Source organism: Papaver somniferum, chromosome 7 (assembly GCF_003573695.1).
Source record: "Papaver somniferum cultivar HN1 chromosome 7, ASM357369v1, whole genome shotgun sequence".
Lineage (NCBI taxonomy): Eukaryota > Viridiplantae > Streptophyta > Magnoliopsida > Ranunculales > Papaveraceae > Papaver > Papaver somniferum.
Window position 1 is genome coordinate 130,449,890 of NC_039364.1, and position 20,383 is coordinate 130,470,272.

The following is a 20,383-nucleotide window of genomic DNA, read 5'->3' on the forward strand; positions in this document are numbered from 1 at the left end:
CAGGCGTGGCACTAGTTGTAAGACTGGTAGGTAAGTTACGTCCATATATTTTGTTTGTAAACAAGTGACGTCCATGAACTATGGTATTCTCGTTCTCGTCTTAATAAGGAAAAATCATGTGAACAATAGAGATAGGCGAGAAAAACGAAGCTAGATTATTGGAGCAAGGAGGAGGACGAGGGAAAAATATTTGATGGGGACGTTTTTTGATGAGGATATGGGGAACAAATCATGTCTTGACACGTATCTTTGGTATAAATTGATTCCATCAAATTTTATTTCCAAATATATAAAAGAAGTGTATTTTTGGTGAAAATAATAGTTATCTTAATTGATGATATTTTATCCTTTATATTTTTGGTAACAGAATTTGTTAAAACAATCAATTGAAGAATACATGTCAAGACATGATTTGTCCCCCATGTCCCCATCATTAAAACGTCACCATCAAAAATTTATTCGAGGATTAGGAGAAAATTAGGTTACCTCTAAGAGAGTTGATCTAAACCGTACATTGTCTTCGAGATCTTAATATAAAATTAAATCTAAAATTTCATTTTTATTTCTCTGTTTTGTCATCAATAAAGAGAAAAACGACAGAGGAAATAGGGGGAGGAAAAAGAACAAAACCAAATCTTGATTTTGCTGAAGGCGATTCGAAATAAGTAAGTGATTTTGCTGTTCTGTTAATCCGTAATTGATTGATTCATATGCAGGAGGATTTTGCTTAAATTTTGTATCTTGTACTCTCTCACAGTGGAAAGGTAGGGTTTTTGTGTAAATCATGTCTATGTTATGAGGTAACTGTTGCCCAATTTTGTGATTACTTGATCATGGAGTATTCGTTTAAATAGACATTTGGATTCAGTCTTACGTACTACTGGCATTGGAAGGGTTTATTTTATGATGGAGCTAGAAATTGTTTAGTGTACTGGATACTGACACAAAATATGGTTTCTATTTCATTGGATTGATTGTAGAGAGAGCAATGGTTCTCTGTGTGATGAATGAATTTACAGAGATTTAACTCTAATCTGTTGCATCAATCAAAATAACTTGAACTTGCAAGAGACTTGTTGAGTTTGAATCTAGTTATAAGTGTTTCAACAGCCTATACTTTTGGGTAACGCATAAGAAAAATTATTTGTTGATAAGTTTGGTGTTTATATTGAAATTTTGAGATATTGCGTTTCAAACTGTGATCCCATTTTTTTTATTTGATTTGTTTGATATTTAGGAATCAGAAATATTTATCTAGGGTGGAAACTAGGGCTTGAGATGTGTCTCTCTTAATAAAAAATCGATGACTTGTGAACTGTTTGCCTTATGGTGTTGAATCTTAAAGAGATTTCCTTTAGAAACGGACATATAAACGCAGTGTTCTGTTCATGTATACAAGAAATGTATGTGTCTTAGAAATGATTTATATTCTATATTATCAATTATTTGAAACTCTTATGTATCATTAGAAGTCAGACTCCATCTCATTCTGATCGATTCATCAAGAATTTTGTATGTTTTAGATGTGATTAACTTGATTCTGGAAAAGTAATTGCCGCTAGATATCTTTAGCTTTCCTACTGTACCTTTAGAAGTCAGACCGCATCACATTCTATAGCTTAATCAAGGATTTTATATGTTTTAGATGTGATTAACTTGGTTCTGGAAAAGTAATTGCCGTTGGATATCTTTAGCTTTCCCATGGGTTGTCTAGAATTATTGTTTCATAAAAGCTAAAGCTAATACTGACCTCTGCTCACTTACTACTTTACAGTTCTACTCCTCTTCTTCTCTCTGTACCAGTCCGGCAATCCAATAACATTAAAAGTGTGAGAATTCTACTGTTACTACTAAGATCTTTAGAAGAGACATATGGCAATCACTGCGGGATTCAGTACGTCAACAAGGTCTTCTTTGAGTTTTCTTCAACTCAATCTGAACCGTTCATCAGCATCATCTTCAACATCAGCATTTAATAATTCCTCCAATCGCCGTCACCTCTCTATTACCACAAATCCTGCTAACAATACCAATAATAATTTGTTGAAATGTCAATCAAATAGTTTAAATTTAAAAAGAAGAAATCCATCTATTGTAGTTTCCTCAGGTGGTAATAATAATAAAAATGGTGGTGGTGGTAGTAATGATAATGGAGGTGACAGCGGCGGCGGTGGTGGAGATAACGGGGATAGTGATGATGAAAATGAGAAGAATAAAGCAGAGGCGATGCTGGTACTGAGTGCGATTGGGAGGTCATTAGACAGCATACCATCGGATCTTGCTTCTGCGATTGTGGATGGAAAAATACCAGCATCAATTGTGCATAGGTACCTCAATCTGGAGAAATCAAGTGTTTTCAAATGGTTGCTTCAATTTGGTGGATTTAAGGAGCGTTTGTTAGCTGATGATCTTTTCTTAGCTAAAATGGGTATGGAGTGCGGGGTTGGTATCTTTACTAAGGTCAGTTCTTTTTTTTCTTCTTCTTTTGTTTACTCTTATTTTCTAATTTCCTGAGATTTTTTTTTCTCTTTATTTCGTAACACTTTGTAGCGCAATCCTGATTAAGAAAATGAAATGCATTGCCCAACTAATATGAACTGACTAGTCTTCTATTTGCAATTCTACTAGACTGGGACAAATTTCTTTTTGTTTCGGGCCATCTTCTTAATTTGATAACGTCATGATGATTCTCTATGTTTTCAGTTTGTATTTTAAATTTTATTGAGAAATGGTCATGTTTTGAAATTTATGTAGATTTATTTTCAATAAAAGTCGTGTATAGTGTTCTGATTAATTTTGAAATGAGAAGCTCTACTTTGTTAGATTGAAAAACATGACAGGCAATGTTAGATTAAATAACATGACATGCAATGTTAGATTAAATAACATGACATGCAATGTTAGTTTGATGTGGGAAGCTCAATTTTAAACTGAGGTATACTCTGGCTGGCAATGGCTAGTGACAACCTGCTTTGAGAGAATTGGTGCTCACATTCTCATCTAGGCCAATTTCTCATTCCTGAGAAACAGAATAACTCAAACAGGCTCTTAATGATCTGTTTCATACTATCGTCATCATCATTGGAGCTAATTGGGAATATTTTTCATCATGTTGGTTCTGTAATATTTAGCATGTAGTTCATCCTTCTTGGGTTACAATTAGGTTACAATGAGCCCTTCAACTAAAGCTAGTTAATTACAGCCTGCAACCTGATGTTGAATCTATAGAAGCAGAAAATGTGCCATGTATTTTTTTACAAAACTACTTCATGAATAACTGTTATGTACTTATTGTCTTTAACTCATATTAACATTTGTTAGACTTTTGCACTTATTCTTTTTTGTTATGTGGGGTATTTGGGACGTATATCTGAGCTTAACATTGTTCAAATTCAATTCTCTAGACTGCAGCAGAGTATGAGCGGAGAAGAGAGAATTTTATGAAAGAGCTGGATTTTGTTGTTGCAGATGTGGTATGTATCTTCTCATGATAATAATATGTCAGCAGCAATACAGCTTATGTTACCTTTTATTTGGTTTACATTCTTAAGGAACAGCATAATTGCACCAGCAGGATCAAATCTTATTTAGAAAGGCTGGCCTAGTAAGACACCGATTGAGTAAACTATTTGCATTTTCCTTTGTTTATTCTGTTCCCATATCTAAGGATCATAACCAAACACGAGCAATTACTGTCAGTAAATTTTTAGGATAGTAACTTTTGTCATTTTCTAACCTTTTGTTTTATTTTTTATATAGAATCTTTATAACCTACTTTCCTGCTTTCGTCTTAGGCAATGGCCATCATTGCAGATTTTATGCTCGTCTGGCTTCCTGCTCCGACTGTCTCTCTTCGGCCATCTCTGTCAGTCAATGCTGGGTCCTTGGCTAAGTTCTTCCACAGCTGTCCTGATAATGCTTTCCAGGTTACTATCTGCTTTCCTTAAAAGTATAGAATCATTGGATTTGGTTACACATATCCACGTGGCTTTAATGTTGGTGATGCTCATTGCAGATAGCTTTAGGTGGAACATCTTATTCATTTATCCAGAGACTAGCTTCAATAATGGTAAATCTTTAATGCTGTATTAATTTTGTAAGATTCGACCTGATTTCCCGTTAGGATCCAAGAATCTAATAGGGCTGGCGTTTATTCTGCAGCGTAATGGCGCCAAGCTTTTCGCAGTTGGGACCACTGCTTCCCTGGTAGGCCAATCTTTCCTATGTTCATATGGTTCCTAATTTGGTAGTATGGCGTGCTTTCAAGTATATAAAATAGTTTTCGCTTGCACCTTGCACTTTTGCCTAGTACTTTCATGTTTATAGCATGTAATAAATCTCTACATCTCTATCTCCACTCCAGAGTGACATAAGAAGGATGACAGTAGTATATAATTAGACCTAAGGACATGCATATTTTTGCTACAGACATTGCAATTTGAATTGAGTAGGTCGTTATCATAATGTTTTAAGGTCTATGATATGTTTGAGTGATATCCGGTCAATATCCATATTCAATACTTCCTAAATGTAGACATCCAATTTAGGTTTAATACTCTAAATAGTTTTTTCGGACAGGTAATGGTTGACATTGATTGCAATCGTATTCACCTCTTAATTTGTTAAATGGGGAGACAAATGAGAATGCATAACACTGCAATTCTAAGCATCTCTTGTAGATCTATTAAAAATACCCATTTTGTTTGAGATTCATCAAATTTCCCCTGATATCTTTGAAGTTCACTGTGAAGTAGAAACCCTTGGTGTGTGCATTTTTGTTTCTTCATATGCTAAAACAAGGAAATGAAGTTGAGTCCTCTTAATCAACTAAATAACCCTCTTCTTTTTGTTGGGTTGCATAGATAAAATGTTTGAATGGAAAAAAGAGAAAGCTACTTCTTTTCTCAGATGTAACCTTAATAGCTTTAATTGTTACCGGCTAATGCAAAAACATGTATTTCAGAATACTCTTATTAGTATGAAAATGTTAGGGCAAAACTTTCAGAGAGGTGCTAAAATGACCAAAGTAACAAGCTAGCCTACAAGGAAGTTAGAAGGGAGACAGGTGCTTAGAGGGAAGACAGGTGTTTAAATGTTACTGATATTAGTTATCTGGTTCGGCCTCCATTGAAGAGTATGCATATGCACAATTATAACTAAAATAAGCAGTATCCTTATAATATGATTTGGAATATACTGTAGCTGAGGAATTTTGTACGCTTTACAGGCTATCTGGTTTGGTTTATTTGTCAGTGGCACTGAATCTGTTATCCAACTGTTATCCTCTGGTAATATGGAAGGAAGATGCTTGACATCTTTATTTAAGACCGACCCCCCTTCTTTCAGACCAGCCTCTGTTCTCTGTTAATACCTAGAGTCCATCCTTTTCTTCTCCAATAATTTGGTTTTAAAAATCAAAGAAGATTTGGCTACACCGAGTCTCTTATGTTATAACTGATAGTATTTACATCAATTAAATGTGAAACTGACGTGAACTTCAGTGACTATGCTAGATAGAAGTCCCATGACTACTTTCATACTATATTTTACTATCTTAGGCGGTAATAGGCTATTCGATAATCACGCCGTTCTTGTGATACTTCTCTCCACTGCCAACAGGTGATGTCTTCACCTTATTTCAGTATTCTTAGGTTACAATCATATTTGTTGATCCAACCATTTCAACCATTTGTTGATCCAATCCTGTTGTTACATTCGTAGGTTGGTACAGCTGCAACAAATGCGTTGATAAAGGCAAGAAAGACTGTCAACAAGTCCTCCGAAGGTGAAGTAGAAGAAATTCCTATAGTTGCAACCAGTGTTGCCTATGGTGTTTACATGGCAGTTTCAAGCAATCTGAGGTATGTGCCTTGTTGAATGGTTACAAAATTCCGTATCATGGTGCAACCTTACTTTGATCTTTTTATATTTTGTTTCTCATGTAGTTACTGAATACGTGTGCATAATCGACTGTAACCCATTCTCTATTATGGTACCGTTATTTGGTTGAAGCACCTTCCTAGTTAAAATAGATCCTGACTTTTTTCGTGATGAAATTCTTCTTTCAGTTTGCGAACTTCGTTAGAAAGCAAACAAGCATTCATTGATCCTTCTATGATCTAATGCTATATCTTATATGATGTACAAGTGAATTTGTATTCATGCTGGTGTTCAATGTTATCTTCTACTCGTATAATATATCTGTAGCGCTGTGCTTTATAAAACAAAATAATGTTGTCTCGGTAGTCATGAACAAAATAGAAAAGTAAAAACATGAGTTAATCATATGCACCATGAGAGTGTAAGCAGAATTATCAATTGCTTGAATAACATGCCAACTAAAGCACACAGTTATTGTTAACTTCTTAAAGTTGTTGTTTGGTGGTTTTCTCTGACAGCATGCTCTTCTTATGCATACAGGTATCAACTTCTAGCCGGGGTAGTGGAACAACGGATTCTAGAGCCCATGCTGCACCAGCACAAGCTTTTACTTAGTGCTCTGTGCTTTGCTGTTCGTACTGGCAACACCTTCTTGGGATCATTACTGTAAGACTCCTTAATCTCATCACGACTTGGCAAACCATGCCCAATTTCTCAAAATGCTCGTTAACTTGTCTGTGCAGGTGGGTGGACTATGCACGCCTGATAGGAATTCAAAAGGTGGAGGAGTAGAGAAAAGGAGTAGGATCCTAAAAATAACTACAGTTTATAAAGTGTTCTTATCTAGGAGTTCATTCACCCTCCCTTTCGTTGTTTCATTTTTATGTACTGCGAGAAGTGATGATATTCTTTTGGATCACATTACCAATAGGCCAAGTGGGATGGCCATTATCCCATCTTTTAAGATCAATTTTGGTACTGCTTTGAACTCATAACATTCTCCTCTTGTGTGTGGTTTATTATCAGTCTCAAACTCTCAATCAACTGCAGAAACTTAAACCTTCCAATAAGGCAACATGAAGGGTATTGTATTATCTCGTGTTTAATACGTTGCACTTTCTAAAAAAAAGTTCTATTACCATCTAACAACAATCAGTGATTTCTGCTGTTTGACACGCTAATGATAGAGATTTGGTCCTTAGAATAAAAACAAAAGCATGGGATTAAACATGTTCAATTCATTAGCATGTTTCATATGTATTTTGACAAATCCAGTCGTCTTTCAATAACTTGTACCATACCTTTCAAGGATGTCTAACCTCCGAAAAGTGGGCTATCATCATAGCACATTAATATTGTGAACTTAATGTTAGGCAACTTAATGTTGCCTATCTCAAAGATTAGGCTCACTTTATAGTTGGGATTTTAGAGTTTTAATTTGCATTAAACGAATAAATGAAAATAGATCATAAATAAAATTATTAATACATGCGCTGATTAATTGTTGAGCAAACGGTGTTAACAAACCAAAACCTTAAAAGAAAACAAGCTTATTATTATTATCATAAATTATTAATTTATATATTTTAAAATCTTAAAAATTACAATCAAGAAAGAAGAACAGTATCACAAGGAATGGCGGGCAACCTACCAACAAGCTGAGCGTCAACACCTTTCTGAATAACTATATCTAACCTATGAAAAAGAGAGTTGCCTAACTTGAAATTGACATCATGCCTAGCCATGCAATTTCTCAATCTCTTAAGAAAGAAATAGTATCCGCACCGAGCTCACCTAAAGTAGAAAAGAAATAGCCATGCAATTTCTCAATCTTTTAATTTATCATAAAATTATTTATTATTATTATATAATAAATTATAGGATAAATAGTATTTTTACAAGAAACGTTGGAAACCTAACAACAAGCTGAGCTCCAACGGCGTATTACAATAGTTGAACAGGCTGTCGTGCTAGACTATCAGCGAGCCTTACGAGGAACTAGCCAAGGGAGTCGAAGCGGATAGGGGGCTAATTTTGTCACATGGTAGGCAAGATAACTCTATTTTCCATGTCAAATTCTACAGTATTTGCGCCATCGGGGATTTGAACCTGAGACATTCTGGAGCGCATCAAACCTTTGAGGAACGGGGATAACTAGCTGATCTAGCTACCCGACACCCTTCTGAATAACAAGTCCCATCCTATGAAAAAAAGAACCTCATATTCTAAAGTTAGCGTCGTGACTGGCTAAACAATTCCTCAATCTTTTCAAATGTATCCTCTTCGAGTTCACCTAATGTCGAGAAAGCTAATATGTCGAATCCATACTCGTATGCTTTGCATTTGTTTAGGTATTTCTTGCGTTTACGAGTAAGTGCGTTGGAGATAGCCTGGCCTTGGGTGAAGGTGTTGATACCACCACCTATGAAGGGAAATGCATCGGTGACGTCGAAGCACGTGTCTCGGTCATTTTCCCAATTGTTGACAAGGATATTTGTTTGTCTCAAGACACTATATCGGTTTGATAAGAAACTCAATGATATTTTTTTCCTGGCTGGTGCACCTGCTTTAAAACATATGTCTGCAAAAACATCTCTAACCAGATCATGGCAAAATTTGAGACATATGTCACTAGCACAGTGTAACTGATAAGTGCATAATTCAAGTGATTTTAGTGTCCATACTTGTTTTAGCTAGTATTCTTGCATATTTACGTATTATTACTCTTGTTTTCTCTTATTTGTCTCTATTAGGTGAATCATCCAAAAAGGAGATACAAAGAGCTACAACGTTATAAAAATAGCTAATAAGAGAAGTATTCCAAGTATCCAAGTGCCCAAGCCAAAGAGAAGTGGAAGAAGTGCGACGAAACGGAGCAAAGATGCTCAAAATCAAGAGACGAGACAAAGACCAATCTTAACTCATTCAAATTAAGGATTTCTGATTACCATCTTGAAGAGAATTCAATTACAAAAAGGATGCAAAAAGAATGAGGTCATTCCGAGTTCAGACGAAGAAGTTATGGACAAAACAAGTTTATCGAATACCGAAGACAATAAGGTTTGCATACCGGTATGTGAACCATGATTTCGTGGACTGAAGAGTTCGCATACTGGTTTGCAAAACAAAAAGTTCTTGGAAACTTTCTTAAAGGAGGGTATTCGTACATGGTACGTGTACCATGAAGGCCAAAGTCCACAAACCGGTTTTAGGGTTTTCCTTACTACTTTTTAGGTCGGTTTCCTTAACCGACTTAGATACTTGGTGTCCAAGCATTGTAAACCTATATAAATAGGTATTACGGCTTCCAAATAATATATCTACATCTCATATCATAAGCTATGGTGAAAAGACGAGGGTACCCAAATACACCACAATCTTTTTGTTTCAACTTATAAGTCCTCTACCGAAAGTGATCGTCTATGGACAGAGTCGAGACAATACGACAATTCAGTTCACACTTCGTGTGATCGTCTATGGATACGATATCGAGACAATAAAAAAAGATAACTTGTGTGATTTACTATGCATACAAGATTGAGACAATACAATAACGAAGTATATTACTTGATAATAGGTTCGGTAATAACCAAACTCTATAGGATCACTATCAAGTATAACGGAGTTAACGTAAAGTGCAATTTACTTTAATTTTAATAAAAAAATTATAATGCGGAAAAGTAAATTAAATGGCACAACAAGATTTTGTTAACGAGGAAACCACAAATGCATAAAAATCCTAGGACTTAGTCCAGTTTTGAATACTCTCAAAATTAATCCGCTATACAAAATCTAAACCAACTTCGTATAGTTGAGACGAATCAGACTACCCCTAACTACTTAATTCCCTCAGTATCCCTGTGCCTTCGACTTCTAGAGTCACGCACGTGAACAGTAAGTCCTTTGGATCGTATTCCAAACAACAAAGGAAGAATCTGTGTGGTAACCACTCTAATCAATCTTTTTGCTAAGATAAGATGAGTCATTGACAAAGGCTCTTATGTTTAATCTAATAAACTCCTTTGTATGGTTAGATCAATCTAACTTTAACTACCAAAATAGTCAAGTCTAGATTCACAATCAATCAATATAGATCTCAAAGAGAAACTATAATGCGATGCTGATCTCACGCAACTAATCAATCGAATAAATCCGATTCTAGTTGGATCCCAGACGATCAAGGTTTGTGCACACAAATTCACAAGATACGAAAACCAATAAGAAATCTTCTTCGTCTTCAAATCTTCTTTAATCTTCAATAACCTGCAAAACACCACTTGAATCTCTTGCGATCAATCACGTACAGAACAGAGTCTGTTAACAATGGATTATCACAAGATGTCTTTAGATCTAACAACAGTTCTAAAGATCTCGTCGGTACTTCGATCTAGTTTGAGTGAATCTTATATCATAAGAGAATATTCTCAAGAATAAACAAACTAGGTGCAATCAAAGTTTCAACAAGGGTTAGTCAATCAAATCAATCGAACATTGATAACACTGCAATTATCTAGTTTCTCACCAACGGTACTCGTAGAGCTTCTTGATCCCACAGAAGTCTTTAAACGAGCGGTCGTAAGAGATTTCACCTAATTAGGATATTTTCCTCTCCGATTAGATGGCTCCACCAGAAACAACAACAAGTGAAGTTTGCCTGGCTCTTAGGATAGTTTGCTAGAAATACAAACTTAGGTATTTATAGACCAAGGATATTCCGACACCAAGGAATTTCCAAAACCGAAAATATTCTCAAGATATGCAATGAATGGCAAAATTCGATTTTCATAATTCCAAATATTTCCGAAATCTATCAATGGAAAATCTCCAATTAGTAAATGCACATTACTAATTTTTATTTTCTAGAGCTACACATTAATTGCTGGTAATTAATGTATATAAAACATAAAAATTTAATTAAAAGATTCTCAATTTATTTCGGCACATGATCATCTTGAGTACTAAGGAATATCTTTGAACAATAAATGATAAGAGTTACTGCTCGTGTTCAAAGTATGCTGACATATTTTCAATGTAAATCTTTTTTACATATTTACATGAATTTACATTCTTGGAATCGGTCATACCACACTTCCAAACAAGTTTAGAATTGGTTTTCCTGTATTCCAAGATTACTATGTGATTGATCAAATACCAAATCACATACATTGGTTCAATCGGCTCTACCAATCACTAGGATCAGTTATACCTAATTATGGAAATACTTGTGATCGGTCACACAAGTCACTAAGATCGGTTACACCAGTTACAAGGATCGGTTCCATATACACATGGTATTGCTTGATGTCGGTCACACCAGTTATCAGGACCGATTACACCATTTACTAGGACCGGTTACCAATTACAAGGATCGATTACACAATACTCGTGATCGTCACACCAATTACTAGGATTGGTCACACTAATTACAAAAATCGGTCATACCATCACATGGTGATTACTTAGGATCGGTTACACCAATTAATAAAAACCAGTCATACCAAATCATAAGTTAGGCATTGTAATTAGTTATACCAAGATACATAACATAAGTTAAGATCGGTTCTACCATCTCACACATATTGGTCATCCAAAGATTTGCAATGAATAGCCGGGCCAATAAGCCTAATGATTTCTCTTTAGATTCATAAAACAAGTTCATGAATGTACTTCCTTTAAACAAATGTAAAACATTATTTCCTAGGATGAAATCTTCACCATAACCCATTCACATGATCATAACAATATATATAAGATTATGTCGATGTCATATCTACGAAGTTCAAAAGATAAGCGTTATACTTCGTAGTCTAATTCTCTAATACTATGATCATTGAGAATAAGAATGAGGAAGAAGTTTGGCCTCAAAACCAAACCAATTCTGAAATTTCTGAGGACGAAAACAAATATTTTGAAGATGAGCAACCTTTCGAAAGTTCTTGTAACAATGATGAAGTTATACCGCCTATTCAAAAGGAGGAGCCTTGGTATGACCGAACCATTGTTATGAACGGTGTGACATACTCAAATGCATATCAACATCACAATGAATATCCGGATTACAATATTTTCAGGCCGGTTGATTTGCAAGAAGTAGACCCGATTATTTCCTCAACGGAAACTCATACAGAATACCCAAAAAATTATACCTGAAGAAGAGTTCATGAGAGCGGAATTTGATTCGGATGACGAGAGTGTTAAAGAGATTGAGATTGAGAATGAAACCAAATTGATTGAAGTCGTGGAAGACCCAACTGAGCTTGTCAAGGAATATAATGATGCTGGGATTTCGGTTGAAACATAAATTAAAAGTTCGATAGAGGACCACGATATACTTGAGGTAAATAATTTACTGGATTTAATTAAGAAAGATGAGGATCCGATACAAGGTTTGTTTAAACCTTTGCTTAATTCTATATCTATTGATCATTTTCCTCTAATCGAAGTAGATTCTCAAAGAGTTATTAACCCAACTTTTAAGAAAATACCTCACTTAGGATTGGAGTTGTGTGCTTCAAAAGTTTTAACGTATTATTTTGCTTCTAAGTATCCACCACTTGATGTGTTTGATTCTAGCATTGTGCAGGTTCACCGAACTGAGGAACCTTTTGAAGTTCCCGAAATTATATTCTCCATCCACTTCTGAGTATAGAAAGGACTAAGTGTGGGGGAAACTTCAATAAAGTGATAGCTTAAATATTTATATCTTATGTTGAATTGAAGATTGTTATTACCAAATTTTCATATTATTAGTGTGCGGACAATAACAATAACGTCGGGATGACGACGTTAAACCAAGCGCTACGTGGGAGGCAACCCATCAGTTTTGTATCTTTATCCCTTTTATTTTTAGTTTTCTTAGTTTTTCATATCATATCTTGCATTCCCATCTTAGATTTTACAAAATCCTATATCTATAATGAAAGTTTTGACGAAACTATTTTCTTCAGAAAAATTCTGCCTGCGCACTTGTCACCAAAATAGCTCTCGAGACTTTGTTGGAGTCCGATTTGAGTGGATGACCCTAAATTTTAAAGAGGACAGACTCACATTTCTTTTCCAAAAAGAAAATTTGAACTTGGAGTCTGTTAAGTTGGAGCGATAGACTTCGACATTTGAGTTTCAGTATTTTCCAGAACTTTTTCAGACTGCACATCTGTCGGTCTGGAAGCCATAACCTTTAGAATGTTTATTGAAACACTATTCCCTTTTGAAACCTCATAGAAAAGACGTAGGCTAACAACTTTCTTTTAGGATTTTTTTCCTAGTTCCCTACCCATATGTACAGTTTTCCAGTTTTTCCAGGCTGTTACGTCAGAAATCAGAATTTTCAGTTTTGAACATTGAGGACAATGTTGAGTTTAAGTGTGGGGGAGTAGTTAAACATGTTTGGATATTATATCACTATTACTATACATAAAATAATAATAATAATAATAATAATAAGGTGTTGGTGCTCAGTTTGTTGCTAGGTTACCCACCATCTCTTGTAATATTGATTTTGATTCTCAATAAAATAGTAATAATTTTATAATAAAAAAATAAAATAAAAAAAATAATAATAATAAGTAAATAAATAAATAAACATACTCTTTGATTTCTTGCGTACTTGAGATTTCATATTTTGGAATTAATTATGAGCTATTTAGGATGACACTAAACCTTTTTAGGTTGAAACAGTTCTTATCGCTATAGCTTGGTTCCCACTTTATCGTTCTACAATCTTTAATTATACACATTCATAATTGAATGCGAAACTCATATATCATCGTAGTCGTTGGAAGATTTTCTCGTAACGTATGATTCCTGAACCACTTTCTTTTTATTTTTGCAGTTATATGTTTCTCTAAGTGATTTGGTGGGATCTTGGTACTGCCATGATGTTGTAGCAAGGATATAATCATTGGTTGAGTATATAAAAGCCCCATAGATAATTGTCTCCTACAAAAGACTGAGCCAAAATAAATAATATATATATATATATAAGGCTCGTCTTCATACATCAACATTTATAAAAAAAAATACAAAGAGAAGGTTCTCCCTGTCTCCGTCGCCTAAACAAGCGTGGAATACAGGATCCATGGGAACTAATCATGTAGTCGATAATATCAGTGAAACCTATCATCATTATATAGCAAATCTAAAAGACTTGATGAGGTTCTCGACACTTGGATAACAATATGTGTGCGTTTTATCTGTCTCCATCGCCTAAACAAGCGTGGAACGCAGGATCCATGGGAACTATCACATATTTGTTGAAAGGAAACATGCGCTTAGAGTATCTAATCATGTTGTCGAGTTAAATGGGTGCTTATCTCAACTATTGCGCTATATATATATATATATATCCTTTGACGACATTCATACAAGTATTGTGGGTAACATTGTTCACCTTATTCAACATTTGCACACTTCACTATTCTATTTCCATTCTCTTATCTATCCATGTGATTTCAGTACGCGAGTGTTGCGCCAAAAAATGTTGAGAAACAGTGCAACAAGTACAATGAATATCTGAGTAGAGTTATGCAATCAGGTTGAATGTCACACGTTAGGAATTGCTTATGTGTGATGATTGGAATGTATGTGGAATGTTTGCAGATAAAAAACTTACGTAGGATGATTATTTAATTAGCTTTCTGCTTTGTGTATGTCCTTAGTAGTTCTTCCAAGGCAAGAAATTGGAGTAGGTTTTGTGGGTTATGATATTGTAAACCCTGACGAGACTATAACCCATCCACAAGGGACACCTAGGGGTTTGAAGGCATGTTGCATTAGCTAAGTGTAACCGTATTCTCAACAAAAGGAAGTTATTGTATAGTTTAGTTTAGTTTTCTCGAGTATTAGAAAAATCTAAGTGTGAGGGAATTTGATAAGTGCATAATTCATATGATTTTAGTGTCCATTCCATACTTGTTTTAGCTATTATTCTTGCATATTTTCGTATTACTACTCTTGTTTTCTCTTATTTGTCTCTATTGGGTGAATCATCTAAAAAGTAGCTACAAATATCTACAAAGTGATAAAAAGATCTAATAAGAGAAGTATTCCAAGTGCCTAAGCCAAAGAGAAGTGGAAGAAGTGCGATGAAACGGAGCAAAGATGCTCAAAATCAAGAGGCGGGCCAAAGACCAATCTTAACTCATTCAAATTAATGATTTCTCATCACCATATTGAAGATAATTCAATTACAAAAAGGATGCAAAAATAATGAGGTTATTCCGAGTTCGGACGAAGAAGTTATGGTCAAAACAAGTTTATCGAATACCGAAGACAATAGGGTTTGCATACCGGTATGTGAACCATGATTTTGTGGACTGAAGTGTTTGCATATTGGTTTTCTTAAAGGAAGGTATTTGTACATGGTACATGTACCATGAAGGCCAAAGTCCACAAATCGTTTTTAGGGTTCTCCTTACTACTTTTTAGGTTGGTTTCTTTAACCGACTTAGATACTTGGAGGACAAGCATTGTAACCCTATATAAATAGGTATTAGGAAATCTAAAGAAGAGATATACATCTCATATCATAATTTAGGGTTTATTCTACATTAAAAACCTAGGGTTTACCCCTTTAGGGGGAAACCACCATTCTTCATATTCTTTGTAATATGAGTAGCTAAATCCTTTGTTGATTAAGGATGAATTCAATGTTCTAAGAGTGAAGCATAATTAGTAATACAAATCTTTTTGAATTTTTAATCACCATTGTTTGTTTTCACTATATCTAGGGTTTATGATTGATTTGGGTGCGCAACTAGATTAGTCTATTGATCATTCTATTGCTAGTAGAGAGTTGAGTGATCCGTAATTGTCGTGCATCTCCTACACAAGTAGAAAACATGAGACCTTAAAGAGGAATTCTGTAAAGCAATCGTGTATGAAAACAACACCATTAAGTAAACCGAGCATACTGAGTTTAAATGCTGGAATAAAACCTAAATTCACAAACCCGAAAGCGTTCGATCGAGTTACACCTTGTAATCGTACCTCAAGGCGGCTTAGTTGGATAGAATATGGTGACTAAGCGTATCTGTTATCTGGTGATACAAGGATTTTGGGGGATAGCTAAGCGTACCTGTTATCCTACGGTTGGTGATGAATGGTTCTAATGGAAGATAGATAAGTATTCTAATCCTGTTAACGCTTGGTAATGGCGAAGGATTCCTTGATCATCTATTTTCTTTATTATTGTCATTTTATCTTTCTTATAATCAAACCCCCTTTTGTTATTTATTTTATTTTTATGATATAAATAACCTATCAATTACATAACTCTCTGTGGGAATGATCCTTACTGTTAGAGCACTGCTCGGTCGAACTCGCAAGCGTTGCTATCTCAAGCTTGTTTGTCAAGTTTAGTTGTCAAAACTATAAGTTTTGATTTCTAGTCTACTCATTGCTATGTCTCGGATTAGGATAGAATGTGTAGTTGAGTTATAGACTTCACGGCGTTCATCGATTGAAGACAAATATCTACTAAGGGGAGCTTGGAGGAACTTCATCAACAAAAGGTATGTGGAGACTTGAACTCATCTATCACTCAGAAGTCTATTTTATTCTATCTCATATAGAGACTAAGTCGTATAACTATATAGACTTTAATATTATATACATTTGATATTTCGAGCTGAGTTTAACTCACTTATATCTTTCTCGAAATATGTGCTGGAAAGATTTTTGCTTTAACTACGTTCATCATTATTCTTGACGAAAGTCAAAATATGATCATGTGAAAATTGCCTTGTAACATCTTACATGATTTGTGTGAGACAATCATTTGATGTAGACTCGGAATGTTTCGTATTGATCATTCGATCACTTGAAAATTGCTTATAAGCTAATAGTTTGTGTGAGACAGCTATTGTCATCTTCTAAGAATGTTTCAATGATTGAAATGGGAGTTTAGAACAATTAATCATTGTCTGGATATATCACAGTATGCATACCCATACGCAAACTGTTGTAAGAATGATTCAGGTCCGGGAACCAAATATGCATACCTGTAAGCGAACGGTTTTAACTGTAAAGTCCGGGAACTAAGTTTGCGTACTCGTTTGCAAACTGTTTCAACTGAATTCGGTTTGAAACGACAGTATGCGTACCCGTTTGCGAACTGTCGAAAAAGATCAAAGTCCGGAACTTAAGTTTTCGTACCCGCTTGCAAACTTATGTGGTTAAGTTCTAAAGTCGGTTAAGTAAGATTTCATACTCATGAACAAATACATTTATATATTAAGTAATGCGATCTTTGCCAACAATGGCTATAATATTTATGAACTGATTCTTTTATATCAATCCGATTTTGCTTCAACTGTGTCTTGTATTTTTTTTTTTTTTTTTCTGAATCACATAATTTCATTTATCAATATAAAATTTTACAACTCAAATAACATAGCTCATTATTCAAAAAAATACACAAAATCAAAATTAAAAGACAAGCTACTATGCTTTTAACATTAACAGAATCTGAAATAACCAACATTGGGCATCTCAATTCTGGGCAAAAACTGAGGCCTGCCAATGTGGATTTGCCTTTCCCCTGCAGCTAGCAAAGCACCCCTTTTGGCAACATTATCAGCAGAGAAATTGACCTCCCTGTAACAATGCATATATCTAATGTGTGTGAATTGCTTTATAGCTTTCAACCATCTTCCTTTAACAAACCAGGGAACATCACCTTGAGCAAATTCTGCAATTACTGTTTTTGAGTCTGACACAATTATAATCTTCTTCATGTTCCATTGAGCTGCCAATTCCATTGCACATATAACTCCATAGGATTCTGCCAAATAATTGGAAGCAATCTCAATACCTCCAGATAAGGTTGCAACCACCTGACAATCTGAAGTTCTTACCACTACTCCAAATCCTGCAGCACCAGGATTTCCAAAAGAAGATTCATCACAGCAGAACATAACAAATCCAATTTCAGGTGGACTCCATTGACAACTTTTAGTGAGCTGAAATTTGGAAAATCTAGTTCCCAAATCAAATCTTGTTATTATTTCATTATCATAAGTTTGATTCCATTTGGTTACTGTAATTCTCAAACCTCCTTCATGGACTAATTTTAGAATTCTACATTTGAAGGCCTGAGCATTTGGCTTGATATTTTCAAAGAATTTCTTGTTCTTTTGGAACCATAATTCCTTGAGAATGGTGCATGCAGCAGTTATCCATACCTGTTTTATAAGAGAGATACATTTTGAAGCACTTCTCCAGATATCTGCAAGAGATTTAGGCTGGACAAATTGGAATATTGAGCAAATCCACCTCCATATATCAATGCTGAATTTGCATTCCCACAGCAAGTGTTTCATACTATCCTGCTCAGACTCACAAATGCAGCATCTTGATATAATTTCATATCCATTGATAATTATTTTAGTATCATCTGTGTAAATACCTTGAATAATCTTCCATACATTGTTGGCAGTAGAAGGATGAAGAAAGGAATTCCATATATAGTTATGCCAATTTACTTCTTGCTCCTTATGTCTAATCTTTTTAAAAGCATCAGGCATAGAAAATTTACCTTTTAAGTTTTCTGTCCATATTAAAACATCTTCTCCACCACAAATTTCAGGTAGTTGCACATTATGACATATCTGTTGAAGCTCAGTAGTCAAAGACCATCTGCGATCAGTTATAATGTCAGAAATCATCAAGTGAATATTATCATTCACAGCTGAACTGTGTCTTGTATACTTCTATGAGAATTAAAACAATTGAAAAAATATATGAGTAACAAAATTAGATTCATTTGATCTAGAAGTGTTAAGATGAACATGGTTAATATAAAAGTGTTCATATGGATAACTTCGGTTAATTGTTATTGGGCCAACTCAATATATACACGTTTAGGTACGGTTAACCATATCTAAATCAAGGTATATTTTATTTGTGCGTAACAAGCTAAGACCATCAAACGGTGGAAAGATATTGCCTTGGTTAAGCAATCTTATCTTGAATCTTAAATCAGGATTTCATCCAATGGTGAATACTGATTTCTTTGTCTCAAAGTTATCAAACCCTGATTTGAAGACTATATAAGGGAGAACTCTAGCAACTGGGAAACCTATTCCCCACACCTCCTGTGTGATACTAGTTGCGACTAGAGTCGATTTTCCTTTAACCTAGTTTTTCTTAAAACCATTATAGGTTAACGATTTAAAGACTTCATTGGGATTCTGAAGCCAAACCCAACTATTTTCTCTATAGTTTCGTGTTCTGATCTTACTTGTTATATCGTATTGAGTACTATGTTCTCTAAAATTTGCTCGAGATTCATCTCTCATAGGTAAGATATAAAAAGTAATCATAAATCTCTTGGTTTCATTCTTTGTGATTCCACAATAACTTGTTCTACTACCATATAGTTAAGTTATTGTGAGGTGATTGATATTTCTAGGTTGTTCTTCGGGAATATAAGACCGGATTATCAGTTGGTTCCTGTTCACCTTGATTTATCAAAAGACGAAACAAAAACTTTGTAGGTAATTCTGTGGGAGACAGATTTATTTATCAGAATAGACTTTTCTGTGGGAGACAGATTTATTTATCAAGTCTTCTACTTTGGGTCGTATCAACTCTTAGTTGTGGGTGAGATCAGCTAAGGGAGTCAAGTGCCTAAAGTCCTGCTGGGATTCAGAGGCGTAAGGAATGCGATTGTGCCTTAATCAGTGTGAGATTGGTTAGGGCTTAACTACATTCAAGTCCGAAATTAACTTGTAGTAGGCTAGAGTCTGTAGCGGCTTAATATAGTGTGATTCAAATCTAAGGGAGTCAAGTGCCTAAAGTCCTGCTGGGATTCAAATCTGGACTATGTCCCAGGGTTTTTCTGCTTTTGCGGTTTCCTCGTTAACAAAACTTCTGGTGTCTGTGTTATTTATTTTCCGCATTATAATTATTTATATAATAGAAATATCACATGTTGTGCGTTAAGTTCAATCAGTTCTTGAATTCGACCTTTGGGTTGTTGATTGAATTGATTGACACTTGGATATTGGTTTGTGATACCCTCCAAGTTATTTCTCTTATTCAATCGGGCTCGCAAATTCCTATTTGTTTGATTGAAGATTGAATTGAGAAATTGAGATTTATCTCTTTCATATACTTTTCTATAGATTGAGTCTGACTGTCTAGTTGATTCTCTTGAAAGTATATTGGACTTTGTCTATTCAGATTGTTGAATGAAATATTGGGTGTGGTTGTTAGACCCCCGCTTTTTCAGGTTTGTTCATGAACTAATACATTTATATAATAAGGAATGTAATCTTTTGCAAACTATGGCTATAATGTTCATGAATTTATTCGAGTGAATCAAAATCGATTTTGCTTCAATTGTGTCTTTTATACTTCTATGAGAATATAAACAATTGAACAACTCTAGAACTAGTTTCATTTGAGTCATTTAAACTAGTTATGTTAAGATGAACAAGGTTGATATGAAAGTGTTCATATGTCTAACTTCGGTTAAATATTGTTGAGCCAACAAGGTGTA

General features: G+C 34.8%; 2 protein-coding genes across 3 annotated transcripts; one reads left to right on the forward strand and one right to left on the reverse strand.

Annotated features, from left to right (window-relative positions):
- The first annotated feature begins 576 nt into the window (after nucleotides 1-576).
- LOC113298423 (protein RETICULATA-RELATED 4, chloroplastic-like) lies at nucleotides 577-6,873 on the forward strand. 2 transcript variants are annotated; one of them, XM_026547165.1, is made up of 9 exons: nucleotides 577-665; nucleotides 1,775-2,460; nucleotides 3,405-3,473; nucleotides 3,795-3,926; nucleotides 4,016-4,069; nucleotides 4,162-4,206; nucleotides 5,722-5,861; nucleotides 6,421-6,546; nucleotides 6,624-6,873. In XM_026547165.1, the coding sequence occupies exons 2-9, from the start codon at nucleotides 1,873-1,875 to the stop codon at nucleotides 6,670-6,672; spliced, it is 1,203 nt and encodes a 400-aa protein (XP_026402950.1). In that variant the 5' UTR covers nucleotides 577-665; nucleotides 1,775-1,872; the 3' UTR covers nucleotides 6,673-6,873. The 2 variants fall into 2 exon arrangements, with proteins under 2 accessions (XP_026402950.1, XP_026402951.1); XM_026547166.1 differs by having other exon boundaries at nucleotides 583-764.
- Nucleotides 6,874-17,336: 10,463 nt separating this feature from the next.
- LOC113295225 lies at nucleotides 17,337-18,545 on the reverse strand. The gene has a single exon (XM_026543574.1). The coding sequence runs from the start codon at nucleotides 18,543-18,545 to the stop codon at nucleotides 17,337-17,339; it is 1,209 nt and encodes a 402-aa protein (XP_026399359.1).
- Between the last annotated feature and the right edge of the window lie 1,838 nt (nucleotides 18,546-20,383).

Bases quoted from the DNA above. Each gene is read 5' to 3' on its own strand.
- LOC113298423 (XM_026547165.1), top strand. From the start codon at position 1,873: ATGGCAATCACTGCGGGATTCAGTACGTCAACAAGGTCTTCTTTGAGT. The intron at 2,461-3,404 runs GTCAGTTCTTTT...TCAATTCTCTAG, and splicing joins GGGTTGGTATCTTTACTAAG to ACTGCAGCAGAGTATGAGCG. The intron at 3,474-3,794 runs GTATGTATCTTC...CTTTCGTCTTAG, and splicing joins ATTTTGTTGTTGCAGATGTG to GCAATGGCCATCATTGCAGA.
- LOC113295225 (XM_026543574.1), bottom strand. From the start codon at position 18,545: ATGATTTCTGACATTATAACTGATCGCAGATGGTCTTTGACTACTGAG.